Genomic DNA, 14,078 nt, shown 5'->3' with positions numbered 1-14,078 from the left:
GATTTTGGCACGGGTATTTTGACGTAAAAATGTTGGGAGGCTTTGCAAACTCACAATTTTTTAAGATCAGGCAAAGTGTGATTAATATATTTGCGCATGATCACACACTTGGGTTAAGCAGTGAAGCTGAGATTGTATTCATCTACAATTTAGGTGCCTGCCACATGCGTTCTGGGCTCTAGTCGGAACACATATTTAGGCGCTGGCTTTCATGAACACCAGGTTGGCTTTCAAGAACACCATGTTAGTTTATTTCCACAGTAATGCAACCTGACAATGTATGCAGCAATATAGAAACATGTTAGGTACAAAAAAAGCATAATTGCAGCTTTATTTTTTACACACATAAATAGACAGATACATGTCCTAGAATGCAAAGTTATACAACCCTGTGCAATCACTTTACTTCATTCAGCGCTTAAAGAGAAACAATAAGAAACTTTGTGATAAAGGGGCCTGCCTAAAGAACACAAACTTCTAGCTTGCTGTTATGTATGTTGTTAAACCTATTTGAATAGCCACATAAAAACACGTTGTTTTGCACGTTACTCTAGCAGACAGATTGTGGTATCCTGGTATGATTGTATTCACTGAGTGTATGCAGGGGCCTCGTAGAATGGTGAGGTGGAGCTTGGAGTGTGGGAGGCCTGGTGATTCCAGAGAGTGTCAGTTGGACTTGGAGTGAGACTGGGCACCAGGGCAGATGCTTGTTCCTTACACTCCTACCTTTCATGAACTATTCTATGTAACTAAGCAAGAATAAAGCATCTTCTGTTTGATACTTACCTGAGTCAGCCTGGTTCCTGCTCCATGTCATCCCTGGCTCAGATACATCAGATATTAACAAAGCTTCAAAATTGGTGTGCATGTTTTGCTCTCTTCCATGCTCGTCTTAGCAATCGGACTCATATTTGGTAGGTAACTAAAGTGGCGTATTTGCTTTTAGTTTGAAACAACCTATTGCTCTTCCAATAACGCTAAAATAAATGTATACATTAGAAAGAGTACTGTACAGTAATCTTATTTGTGGGTCTCTCTGGGTATGATGTCAGATGCTTTCTGCTCTGGAATGTGTCTCTCAAGGTTCTACAGTGGATGGTTGGGGACAACTGAGAGAAGGTGATGGGTGTAGGGATCTAGTGTCTGTCATCGTGTTTTCCTGTCTTCGTGTACCTACCTTCCTACCTAAAGTGTGAACCCTGCAAGTGTGACTGCTAAAGGTCCAAGGCCTGATGGCGGTGTAGATCTTTCTGACTACCTGGACACAGTATCCTCTGATGCATCTGGTCAATCACATACCGCAAAATTTGAGGCTACACTTGAGACAAATCAAGGAGATCATAATGGTCACAGAAGATATCTGGTCTTGGTGACTGGTCCCGGAGATTCTAAAACTGGGCTTCTCTATTTACCCACCTGTGGTGAACCAGATGCCAGCCATCTGGTATGGGGAGCCCACCCCTGTGGAGGAGGAGTAAGCTCCAAGGCAAGTGCCCTTTAGTAGAAGTCGGCCACATATCCAAATGGAGACAGCTGATGGCAATCTGAAAGGCACTGCAGGTGTTTGTGGTAACCCAGTTCTTAGCTGCACAGCAATACTGTTGCGACAGCATAGATAAACGGACAAGATGGGACTGAAGTAGTCTTCCGTGGCACAAAGGAATTTCAGCTAGGCAGCTCAGAACCTACTTTCATTACCATTGATGCACATCAGTGGGCTACTGAATAAAGTGGTCCAGCTGAACAGGAAATTCCCCTCCTGAGCAGAGACTTGCTGTTTCTGAGCAACTTTCAGGATATGTGCAGGCTGTTTGACAGACCATTGATGTACCTCTTTGCTTTATAGGGGAACGGACAACCCTGGTGATTTTGTTCTCCGTTCCTAGACCCTCAAGCCTAGGTGGTGGATGCAATGAATATCTACTGGACAAAATACCTCCTTCGTGCGTTTCCACCCATTCCTCTGATTTCACCAGTGTTATTGAAAGTCAAGGTAGAAGTCATCATGTGGTGATAACATATTGGCTCAGAAGGATTTGGTTTTCTGCCCTCATAGGAGTTAGAAGTGGACCAAGTGTTCTGCTTCCCTTCACCTAGGGGAGAGCTTACTGTCAACTTTTCAGCAGTGCGGTGGCTGTAGAATTTAGCTCTTCCAGCCGAAGTGGCCAGGCTGGTTCAGGGAGCTAGACGCCCTTCAACTAAAAGGGTGTGCTTTCATAATTGGGCATCCTTCCAGTCATGGAACGGGCTGTATGCTTGCATCCTCTACTGTGATTGTGTCAAGGTTTTGGATTTTCTGTTCAGGTTCTAGATAGACTGTCTATAGCCACATTGAAGGTCCAATGGGTAGCCTTCGGGTGTTCAGGAAACCTTGGGCAGAGATGGAGAAAGTGGTTCCCAAGCTCTGCCGACCATCAAACCTAAGGTGCTGGTATCACAGGAGGCTAGTATTGTGTCATCTATGCCGAGTTTGAGGTGATTGGCATAAGGATGCTATCAGTACGGGAATCTTGGCCTCTGTGTATTGCTTCTGGATTCTTGGCAACCTTTCATCTGCCTCACTTATGTAGGGTAATTCTCATAACGACATAAGGCTCCTGATTGGGTGAGCACCTCAGCACCATGGGCCTAGCTCGCAGCCTTTCACCATCTACTTTTTGGCATGCAACCTCGTCAATAATGGCTGCCACCTTTACCTGACTCCAGCTGCCTGTGATGTGGAATGAAGAGGCACGACTCTTGGCTAGTTAGAAATGGTGTACTGTGGGGATGAGTAACTATTGATGCCTGGCTAGTAGCTTTCTACTTCCATATTTTTCACCCCGATACATTCCCTTTTTTAAATCGAGAATTAAGGTTAATCTCACAAAGTAAAGTCTACAAAGAGTAAGAATAACATAGCCTATATATGAACACTTGCTTCAACTAATTAAGTAACCTTTTTAATACTTGAAGTGAGTATTAAGGTCGGTTTTGTGGGATTATGGAGTGAGTGTTTGCACCTTGACTGTTCTCATTCTTTAGACTTTCCTTTTTGTGAGATTAACCGTAACTCTTGATTTTTTTTTTTTGTGTGTATTATATATATGATCAGTGTACATCGAGCTTTTTCATCGCCTCCCGATGCTCGCAGCTCACAGGGAGCCAGCAACGACACGCATTCACCAGCGCGAGTGCGTTGTGCGTTGTTTTTACAGGCATTGGACCTATAGGGATAAGGCCCAGTGCGGTGCCTGACCCTTCCCGAGCTCGAGAGCGCTCAGCCTTTGTTTCTAGAGGCGCTCGAGCTTTTTCATCGCCTTCCGACGCTCGAGGCTTACAGGGAGCCAGCGACGGCACGCAGTCGCCAGCGCGAGCGCGTTGCTCGTTGTTTTTATAGGCATTGGGCCTTTTTTCAAGCAAATACCAGTCTCGAGCAGTACAAGCGCGACACAGCTCCTAGACAACACGAAGGAGAGCAGCTGCCCCCTTCACAGGTACAGACCACACTCAGGCACCATGGCCTTTTCATTATGCTACCTCTGCCATATGCCTAGCACAGACTACTATACCTGATATGGTTTGTTTACTTCTCACAGGTACTTTTTACCTGCTGTGCAGCTCGGTGATCTGAGTAACCCTGATTCACCGTTCTTATTCCAGCAAGCATGCTGGTTTTGAGGTATGTTCAGCCTGCCTCCCCACTACTCAGGCACCCCTCCTGCACGTAGTTGGGAGCTGGTTGTCCCTACTTCCCCTTAATTGCTCACGAGTTAGGGGCTCACCATTTCCACCCTGTAGTGCACATTTTCTATCCAATTTAGTGCACACCAGCACCCCTCTCTCACTCCCTGGTATCAGCCCACCAGTCACCTATAGAGACCCTGTCTGGCACCCCTCCCCTTCCCCCTCCTTTTGGCGAGGAGTCCCACCACTGGTGCACAGGCACCCTCACTATTCCTGAAATCTTTGACTAATTAATGACCTTGCTCTCACATGCTCCATTCAAGGCATGTCTAAAGCACCACCCCCAAGCATCTTGCACCAATTTCCTGGTGCCCCCAAACACCCCCCACACCCCAACCCCGCCCCTTTCCCTCCCCCCTCATTGACTGTTCTCCATCTCTCTCCTTTTTTCCCCCCCATATTTTTGTCTCCCTCCAGGAGACACCAGCATCTTCCTTCCTGTTCAGCACTTCACTGAACACTTGGCAAACTCGTTTGTATTCTAAATCACGGTCCTGAAGAAGATGGCCTGAATCTCCTACGCCATTGAAACCGGTCGACCCCTTTCGGTCATGAGGGCTCTCATGACCCACGTTTGATCTCTTATACACTTATCAAAGAGACGCAATCCTCTAAAAACTACCTACTGTAGCACACTCATTATTACTGAGTGAGCTACACATTCTTATAAGAGCCTTTTCTAGCCCTCCAGCCCCCCCGGCTGGTCATTTTATTTACCCACCAGTGGTCACTCCACCAGTACTCTTACATACCCAAACCATAGTGACCTACGGGTACCATTAAAGTTGCACACTCTGGACGGAACGTAAGCAGTTGACCTGATTCACAGGTTGGATCCACGTTCAAGATCAAGCAGCCTCAAGACCTAATTCATTGCCTTGTTGTATGCTGCTTAACCCTCTGGAGTCTACCACTGTTTTAAACGTTTTTGTTGGACGACCCGTGTCTGTTTCCAGACACTGCCATTAGTATAGAAGGTTGAGGGATAGTACTCTCCTCTATATCTTTTTAGTAGGCGATACACCACACGCCACCCAGGGACAGGCACCCCCACCAGGTTCAGGGTGTTCTTCCTTAGGGTCAGGTACGCCGAGTCTGGTGGTCCTCCCCCTTTTCATGTGTGTTGAGTGCGAGCACTCTAATTGATTCATTTGCTTTGCAATCCTCTGATGCACCTTGAATACCTACCTTCCCACAAAACCGTTTTTTGTTGTGTTACCAGACGTTACCTTGTTAACGGTTAAAGGATGAACACTGTGTACCATGCACCTTAGCTGTATAAGCTTTCCCTGTTGTTTTCTAGACAGTGTACATTTCGTACATGTACGCAAATTACATTTTCTATACATCTTTTTTTTAGGACCGTTTTTCTGAACTCCAACTAAGTGCTTAGTAAAACCATACAACTGAGACTGTACAAAACTCCACTCTTAGTATAAGGCTGTGCAACCTCAGTATTTGTTAGCCATATCTTGGGAGGGAGGGTTGTAGGAAGGTACAAAGAACCTGTAGAATACCAAGGGTTCAAGAGAAACACTATAATATTATAAAAAATGAAGGTTGGCTTTGGTGTTTGACCGTCGTCTTTCATAGTGTGCAAAAGTGTTTGTGTCTGGAAAAGGGGGCGGGGGGTTAGCATATCCTACGGGGTAGGCTGGGGAAATAGTGTTATAAGAAGGGGGACACTGCGTCTCACCCGTTGGTGTTCCACTCCCAGGGGGACCCCCCCCCCTGGATCCAGGTGATCCTCCCTCGCTGTCCACCCCCAGGAACTGGATCCAATGGATGACAGATCCCCGGGGACTAGTCGGGGTGACACCTTTTAAGTTTCTCACATACTTTATCAAACACATTTAGTATAGAACACACCTATTCACTGGAAGTAAAACCATCAGTTATTTCTTTTAGATTACTTTACAGCACATCAAGGGTAGTAGACCCTGTCCAGTCATGCAGTGACACTCAGTTAAGGAATCACTTAGTAAACCAACCCTGTAATCCTGATGCTTTTCCGAATAGTGGAACACAGATTCAAGGAACAGTATAAACCTATAACTACATTCAGGATAAAACACAATTATACCAGCTGAGTAAGACATTAGAATTATAATATACAATTACTGTTGCTTTTCAGATCAGTGGAACACAGACTAAGGTAAGCAATAACTCTTTACACTTTTTATGAATGGCGCACAGCTATTCAAGGCAGGTAAAAACCCAAGGCAGACTTATTCTAGACAGGCTAAACAGAGAGTCGGGGGAAGCAAGACCCACTTGGTATACTTTACATTTAGATCTTAAAAGAAATAGTAAAGGGAAGCCAACATCATTACTTTTGAGAAGAGGCACAATCAATTCATAGGTGAGTAAAATAACCTTAGATATACTTTTTCAGAATGGCAAAGCACATTCAAGGTAATTAAGAATTTTTGTAACTGCTCACTCTGAGTGATTGCTACCAACCAACTCTTTCACAAGCAAGTCCACTTTTAAACACTTATATTTTCTAGGCAAAAGGGCCAAACTTTAGACTTCTTTCCCTATTCTTGGACCATGAATGTTCTCAGTGGCAGAAGGGGGGTGGGGGGGCTTTACTAGGTCTCTAGTGTCCAACAGACAGGTCAGGATATGATGGGCACAGGAGTAGCAAGCAACAGTTCAAGTTCCTCAGGAAGACTGTTCAAACAAGTGCGTTTTTCACTTTAGAGTGGTTGAAAGGGCCCAGGGACTTCTGAGAAGACACCCTAGGAGGATGCCAGCACTGGGCCTGGGTGAACTGGATGAGAGGCCTCCCAATCACAGAAAACACCCCAACAGCTATACAAACATCACACCGGTTTAAGGCAAGTAAATGCCCCAGCCAACACAGTACCTCCGCACAGAAGAAGAGTTTGCAGCAGGAAGACTTTCGGATCTTCAGCCAAAAACCTGGTTGATTAATTCCTTGTCATGAAGACTGTAGACTGGACACAAGGGATTTCGCAGCAGGGACCAACGGGGAAGGCTCCAAGCAAGAGTGTGTAAGCGGATGAATGCGGCTCTGCAGTTTTGGTGCCCTTTTCAGGAGTCAGAAGAAGCCCGAATATCACTGGCTGGATTCTCATCACTAATCGGGTCCAGCACTCTGGTGCGGGGACTTCAAGGACTCAAATCGTGTCTCTGGAGAGCCAGGAGGAGGCCACCATGTTTCAGTTCTAAGTTTGTGCAGCACAAAATGGCTTGAGGTCCCAGGGTATTGGTATATTGCAGCCCGGCAAGGTGACAGCACGTCATGGGATGGCTCAAAATGCAGGTCTTCGGTCTAGTAGATCGCACCAGGCTCTGGGTCGTTGTTTTCTCCCAGGTCGCTTGGAAGGAAGGGTAACAGCAGGGTCTGGTTACACAGCAGCCTCTCTGATTGCTGGAAATCATCTCAGCCGCAGTTTCTTCATCTTCCTCTTTGGATTCAGATCCAGTGTTGGACTACCTCTACAGCTTCCTGGATCTGACTTCTATACAGGAACCCAGCCAATCAAACGGGCATGCAACATACAAACCTGACTAGGGGGGTGGGGTTTGCGGGGGGGGGGTGCAGTCCTTCCAGGACAGCTAACCTCCCAGTTGGAACTGTATTCTCAGACAAGCTGGAAGACAAAGGGCTGCAGAGTTTTGGACTCCTCACTCGCTTCCTGTCTTCACAGACCCTCTGGGGCCTGAGCAAGCTTGACCAAGGTAAAATGGGCACCCTTGGGCGCCTTTATCGCAGCTGTGGAAATGTGGTAAAGGTACACCAAATTAGGAAAAAGTTCACGGACATCAGCCATCCAAGTTTAGCTTGTCCCTTTAACAGAAATGTTACGGTGCTAGTGAGAAAGGGGATACATTGTATCTCCCTAGCATTCCACAAAGGTGTGGGGGCGCTGGTTTCACCTAACAAAATGTAGAAGGGATACAAATATCCTTTCTACCCTTGGGAACTGTAGTTCTCACAAGGTTAGCCAGAGAAAGTAAAAGGGGAGCCCAAAGGGCAACTTGTAACAGTAAAAGGTATCTACCAAAAAGGTATCCGAGGATACAATGGAGAGTCTTAAAAATGACACACATAAAAAGAGTAAAATAATCTGAGTGTGGGAAAAAGGCTCCCCCCTCACTGAGGAAAAATAACTGACCCGTCCAGCAAAAAGTTCTGGGGGTCTCTCACAAGTGAGAGATTAAGCACTAAACTTAAAATTTGACATAAGTCTTATATGTATGAACATTCACATCAGTTAACCCTGACTTCGATGTGACTCTTTATGCGTAGTGTACAGTTACATAATGTGAATTTAATACACAGTTTGTGTGCAAAATATTCTATCATTAAGTGCATGTCGCGTGGTATGTCTGGCATGTGTGTTTAGTGCTTATAAGCGTTGTAAAGTCATGAAATGTACACATTCTGTACGCCTCTTATCCCAATGAAAACTCACATTAAAGTGAGGTTTCACTTGAGTTTTTATACGTTTAGGAGCCACATGCAAGTTTTACAGTTTGTACATGTACACAACTTCCATCTCCTTTGGTTGTGGTCTGAATGATTCTGCCCTACAGTGCGAGCAATTGATTGTGAATACAATGTTAGCAGTCACTGTTTTGGCGTTCTGTCTCATTGGGTATGAAGGTGTTGTGTGGAGCAGCTTATCGGGGAATGTCAGGTTTTCTTTCCCTTGACGAGTCTTGCATATATTCCTACTTTTTGTGTTCTTATGGAGCAAGACATTTTATAGTGTCTCCCAGTTCCCAAGGGTAGAAAGGATATTTGTATCCCTTCTACATTTTGTTAGGTGAAACCAGCAGTAAAAAAGCTAATGAATGATAACAGTGGTTTCATGGATGTGTATATGAGCGGCATGTTGGAGCAAGTGACCTGAATGAGCTGGCTAGTGGTGGATGGATCGGTGAGTCTCTGTGCAGTTAGTTTTCTAATGAACTGAATAAATAACTGTCTTCCTTTTGTAGCACACGGCACCTAAGTCTTACTGGGACCTGGTTACTTCATAACAAATAAGCAACCTTGATGGCTCCATTGGTCAGGGCATGGGTTTCATGTGGATAGCTTATAGAGTGTTGCTGGGACTGGCAGAGGTGTCCAGGTGCTTTAGAAATTGTCTTAGGATGTGGTTTGAGACTTTTTCCTGGATTTTTCTGCAAACTGTTTGTGGCTCATGCAACAAGTTACTTTTGTGGTGTACTTGTAACCAGATGGTTTTGATTGGTCATTTGCTTGTTGCAGTTGTCGGCTACTTGCTCTTTCGATTAATTGTGGTGGTCGTTTTTGTTTAATTCTTGACTGTCTGCTGCCGATTTGCTGATTTTATTTTTGGCAATGGTGGTTTCTTTCTAACTGCCTGCCCACCAGAGTTTGAGTTGCAGCAAGTGTGTTTATACTGTAACAGCATCCTTGGTTCTTCTAGGTCTGTTCTGTGATCCTACGGTGGTATGAATCGTTTTACTTCTGCACGATTAGTCTTTGTTCGTGGTTTTATAATTTGCTATTCTCAGAGGCAATGTGATTTACAGCTTTTGGAAAGGTCAAGATGGATTTTCATCTTTTGTAATTAGTCCGGTCAATCTTTTCTAATGCCAGATTCTTGACACTGGAGTTTGCGTAAGGAGCTCGTAGAATCTATAGTCTAAATCCTTACCCACCTGGGGCTGCTTCTTTTGGAGGAACTTGAAATTCATCACTTTGGGTCCTAGAAATGGCTGCAATAATTAGTATAACAGGAGATATTTGCAAAACGTGCAGGATAAGTTTGACTCCACTGAAGTTTCTTGTGTGGCTACTGGAGCACGGTTATCCCCTCTAGGAATGAAAATTATTAATGGTGCCTGGCTCTGATTAAGATAATCCCTTAAACTGCATGATTAAGGTACATACTGGTCTATCTAGTCCCTGATTTTGTTTACAGTGGGCACTCTGAAGAGGACACTACATTCCATGCACTGACTTCTAAATAAATATTTGGAACCTCTGTACTATGGACTCAATAGCCTCCAAGCACAGCTCTCAAAGGTGGCAGTGGGAGAAAAGGGGTAAAGGTGAAAGATTGGGGGATAATTGAGCAGGGCTCAAAATTGCTGGGAGCTATTTATCTCTTGCTTTTATCCTAGGAGAGCCTGTTAGCTTGAAACTAACAGCTACCAGGGGTTTATGGTGCCTTACAAACATACATCTATGACAGCGGTATTAAAACTGTGGGGGGAAAAGAATATATATTTTTTTTGATTGGAAGAAATGGGCAGAGTCGGCTCACGTGGTTGGGCTGAAGCATGAAACTGTCTCACGCACCAATGGAAAAAGTGGCCCGCAGTTGTAAATGGACATTCATACCTTTAGTCAGACTGTTTGAATAGTTCCCCAGGTGGGTGCATTGTGTTAAAAAGTAAGTAAATTGTGATATTTAGAGAATATTTATATAGCAACATGGGTCAAAATTACTAACTGCATAGTGCTGGAACTCATCAAACTGGCACACTAGCATTTTGCATTTTTGGTACTGGCATTGCCCTATAGGCCAGTGCGAGCCTGGCGGCTCATCCATAATGGTGAGGGGGTGCCAACCCAGTGGCTCCCTCACCCATTACGGAGGAGCTAAGGAGCCCGCCCAACGAAACAATGAGCACTCCCTCAGCTGCTTTTTCCAGCTGAGGGAGTGCTCCTGGGCTGGCTGAACTGTCAAAGGGAAACACGATTTCCTTTTGACAGCTTAGTTCCCCAGCCACAAAGGCTCACTGAGCCATGCAAGTGCTCGGGCGTTTTGCTTCGCCAACACTGCATAGCTCATTGGAAATGCTGGCTGGGGCACTGCATGTTCTTGTGTGCGAGGGGGAGCTCCTGTGCCGCCTCGCACATACAGAGAGAACAGCATGGAGCAGGGCGTTTCAGCACCCACACGCAGGCCAATGCAGAAGGTATGTTTATGTTTAAAAAATATATATATTTAAACGCATGTATCGATGCATGTATGCTAGTGTTGTGAGTGTATGGTGATGGATGCTCATGTGAATAATTGTGTGTTCTGGTCAGTTGAGCTGATTTTGACAAGTGGTGGATAGAGAGGGGGGAAGAAGGGTTGTACAACAAAGGCATTTAAAAAATGCCTAAATGCCTTTGTTGCACAATTCTCCTACCCACCTGCCAAAATCAGCTCTCCTTCTGAGGCGCTGTGGAGGCCAGGGGACGGGGATGTTATTTTTTTTTTAAACTGGATTTCTATCATAGATGTCCAGTCAAAAATGCCATGCTTTCCCCCCTTGGCACCCTAGTGCCTTGCATACACACATAAACATGTTTGTATTAGGCCCAGTGGGGGACAGGGATGGTATCTTTTCACTGGACATCTATCATAGATGTCCAGTAAAAAAATGTCATGCCTGACCCCTGGACCCCCAGCACCAATTGCAAACTGTTTGGCAATGTACCCAGTTTTTAAAAAAAAAAAATAGTATTTTTTGTAATTTTTAAAAAAAAAAAAGTATGCTCTCCAATGCAACATTTAACCCGTTATTTTTAGCGTGGTCGCTATGGCCTTTTTGTGGGAAATAGTTATGCCTCTCCACTTAAAAAATTCACCAGTCACCACTTGCCCACTGACTATGTTGGGATTGGGATGAGGGGAGCCCAGGGACTGTGGTGGGGGCGGGAACCATGGGATAGTGGTAGGAGCAGGGTGGGGAGAGCCCATGGACTGGGTAGGAGTGGGATAAGGGAGCCCAGCAACTGTGATGGGAGTAGGGTGCGGCGACGGCGCGCAATAGTTCATAGCCATTTGTGCATACTATACATTTGGCATTTTTGGGGGGGGGCATCCTGCCCAAATTCTGCTCAGGGGGGGTCAGGCCAAAAAAGTTTGAAGACCACTGATCTATGATATTATTGGGAATATTAATTAAGTACAGTTAGGACATACCTAGTACAAATGTAAACATAACAGGCGTGTGGATATTGGATAGGCTGTGTGCTGGGTACTCTCTCCAGTCTGCTTCTTGAGTTAATTTATATGGTACAACTTGGGGCTGCTGGGTGATGCATGCTTTTGGTATTCAAAAACAGCAGTTCATAGCGTGTGGATGGTTTCTAACCTGCTCTACCCCCCCTCCCCACCCCCCAACTTGTTGCAGTTGGCCACAGTGTGCTGTCTGTTAATGGTGCAGATGTCAGTGGAAAATACACAGCTGATGGGAAGGAGGTGATGGAATTCCTGAGCAACCCCGTCAATTACCCAGTGTCCATCCGCTTCGGACGACCACGACTCAGCTCCAACGAGAAGCTCATGCTGGCCTCCATGTTCCACTCGTGAGTATGAATTCTGTATGGAGCTAAATCCCGGCAACTTGGTGTCATTTATAGGGTTTATTGCACTTGCTTCCAATATTACCTGGGGACTACAGAGCCCTCATGTTCTTGAGGAACATTGGGCGTTTTCGGGTTTCGTAGAGTCTCTTCATCAAGGTTGTGTTTTTCATAGCACTGAATAGAAGATTGGTGGCATCTGGTAGAAAATCATATTTTCATTGCCAAGTTGTAAAAGATCGCAGATCCTGGCGAGCACAAACAAGACCATCGGACCTTGATGAAACTGCCACTTGAAAAAGAAGACCAGGATTTACTACCTTTGGTGACAAGAATTATTTTCTAAAGACTTGAAACAAAAATTAACAAAGAAAGCGACTACCAGTAAGGGAATGTCTCCTGAGGAACCACAGCTAGATGCTGTGGGGAAACACGTGTTGGGAGATCAACATGCATTAATGTATGAAGTCAGTACAGGAAAAATGAATGTGTAAGCACTACGAACTGTACAATAAGTATATGTTTAATGTTATGTATGAAATCAATACATGGAGAATATATCCATATATAATTTAAGAATAAACTAAGAGTCTTTCTCATTATATTTGGACTATCGTTTGACATTAATTGCTGGGATCGCATAAATTACAAGTGCCAACACAGGAAGTAAAAGAACCATTGACCTACCACCGCTCAAACCCTGCAGATGGCAGAAAGGATGAGCATCTATTTGTGGCTCAAAACAATGAAGGCTGTTCTGGGCCCTGTGGTGAGCTGCTCTTGTTAATGTTCACGGCTGTGGTTTCAGTCGCCCAAAGATTGTGGATGGCAGATTGAAAGTTTTGTTCTAGATGGTAGGTGCTTAGGGGCGGCGCTATCATGTACTGGACCTTTGCAATGCAAACTGTCTACGATTCTTCCATATGTGAGTCTGCATCCTTGGTAATGACACATAAAACGCATGTTGGATGAATCTGCTTTTTCGCTGTGCCAATTGGATGCCATTAGAGAGGATTGAAGCAAAGTCTTGTGAAACAAGGGAAGGCAGTTATTGGATGGGTTCATGGGACAAACTGGACTGATTTCATACTGGGGCTGGAAAAAGTTAATTGTCTTAGAAATGTATAAAACCGGGCAACCGAAAGTTAATGGCATGAGAAGGAAGGGCAGAAACCAAGTTATACAAGGGGATTTTCACAATGGAGAGAGTAGGTGAACCACTGGCCTGCAACAAACACATGTCAAAGCAGTTGGTGGGGGACAGAGGTCCTGGAACTAGCCCAGTGAAAAAAGGAATAGCTTGGTACAGGGGCCTCTATGGGGTCTAGGACCTGTGCTGTTTGATGAAGAATAAAAGGCAAGCCTGTTGCAACCTGTATCTACAATAGAAGACTAAGGCGGAATCCCATATTACAAAATTCAGATCTTTGACCTGCTTGTATCAGTAGTGGTCTAACTCAGAGCTATTCCAAGAAGTTGCATAGCTCTGTGAGTTGAGTGCTTGCTCCTGATTCCACTTTATCCTGCAGATCACAGGTTCTAAGCCCAGCAGGGCTGACTCCACCTTTAGGTGGATAAAAATGGACTAGTATTAAATTAAGTGAAACTCGTGGCATGTGTAGACGGCTCCGAAATGAAGAAAATCATTCAAAGCAAGCACTATATATACAAAGTATTATTGCTGACACTTAAAATCCCCAGTGACTGGAACAGCGCAACTTACTTCTATTGTCTTCAGAGCATTTTTCTGACAACCAGGTTAGCCTCTTGTGTTTTGCTCAAAGGCAGTGCTTCAATGCTACCCCAAAAGGGCAAGAAAGTGGGCCCTTGTCTCCTAGTTTCAAGAGGCCATCTAGGCCAATTGCATTCATGCACTGGCTCTGGTTTGGTAAAACCAGTACCACTCGGATCAGCTACCATCGTAACAAGGCCGTCTTTCTCATTGTCTGGTGTCTTTCCACTGCTGGTGCTTTCCATGCAGACCTGGAACCTATGAGGCCATGGATCCATGTCTTTGTGTGGTTGCTATGCCTCCCTT

The 14,078-nt window shown here is 44.9% G+C and overlaps 1 protein-coding gene across 1 annotated transcript in view; it reads left to right on the top strand.

Moving 5' to 3' along the window:
• TRAPPC4 (trafficking protein particle complex subunit 4) overlaps positions 1-14,078 on the top strand; it is a 32,853-nt gene that overhangs the window by 1,857 nt on the left and 16,918 nt on the right. Inside the window, exon 2 of the mRNA XM_069614398.1 lies at positions 11,869-12,043. Coding sequence (XP_069470499.1) covers positions 11,869-12,043 — 175 coding nt within the window. The remainder of the gene's footprint in view (positions 1-11,868; positions 12,044-14,078) is intronic.

Source organism: Ambystoma mexicanum, chromosome 9 (genome assembly GCF_040938575.1).
Source record: "Ambystoma mexicanum isolate Mex_15411 chromosome 9, UKY_AmexF1_1, whole genome shotgun sequence".
NCBI classification, from domain to species: domain Eukaryota; kingdom Metazoa; phylum Chordata; class Amphibia; order Caudata; family Ambystomatidae; genus Ambystoma; species Ambystoma mexicanum.
This window is presented reverse-complemented; position numbering and strand designations above follow the sequence as displayed.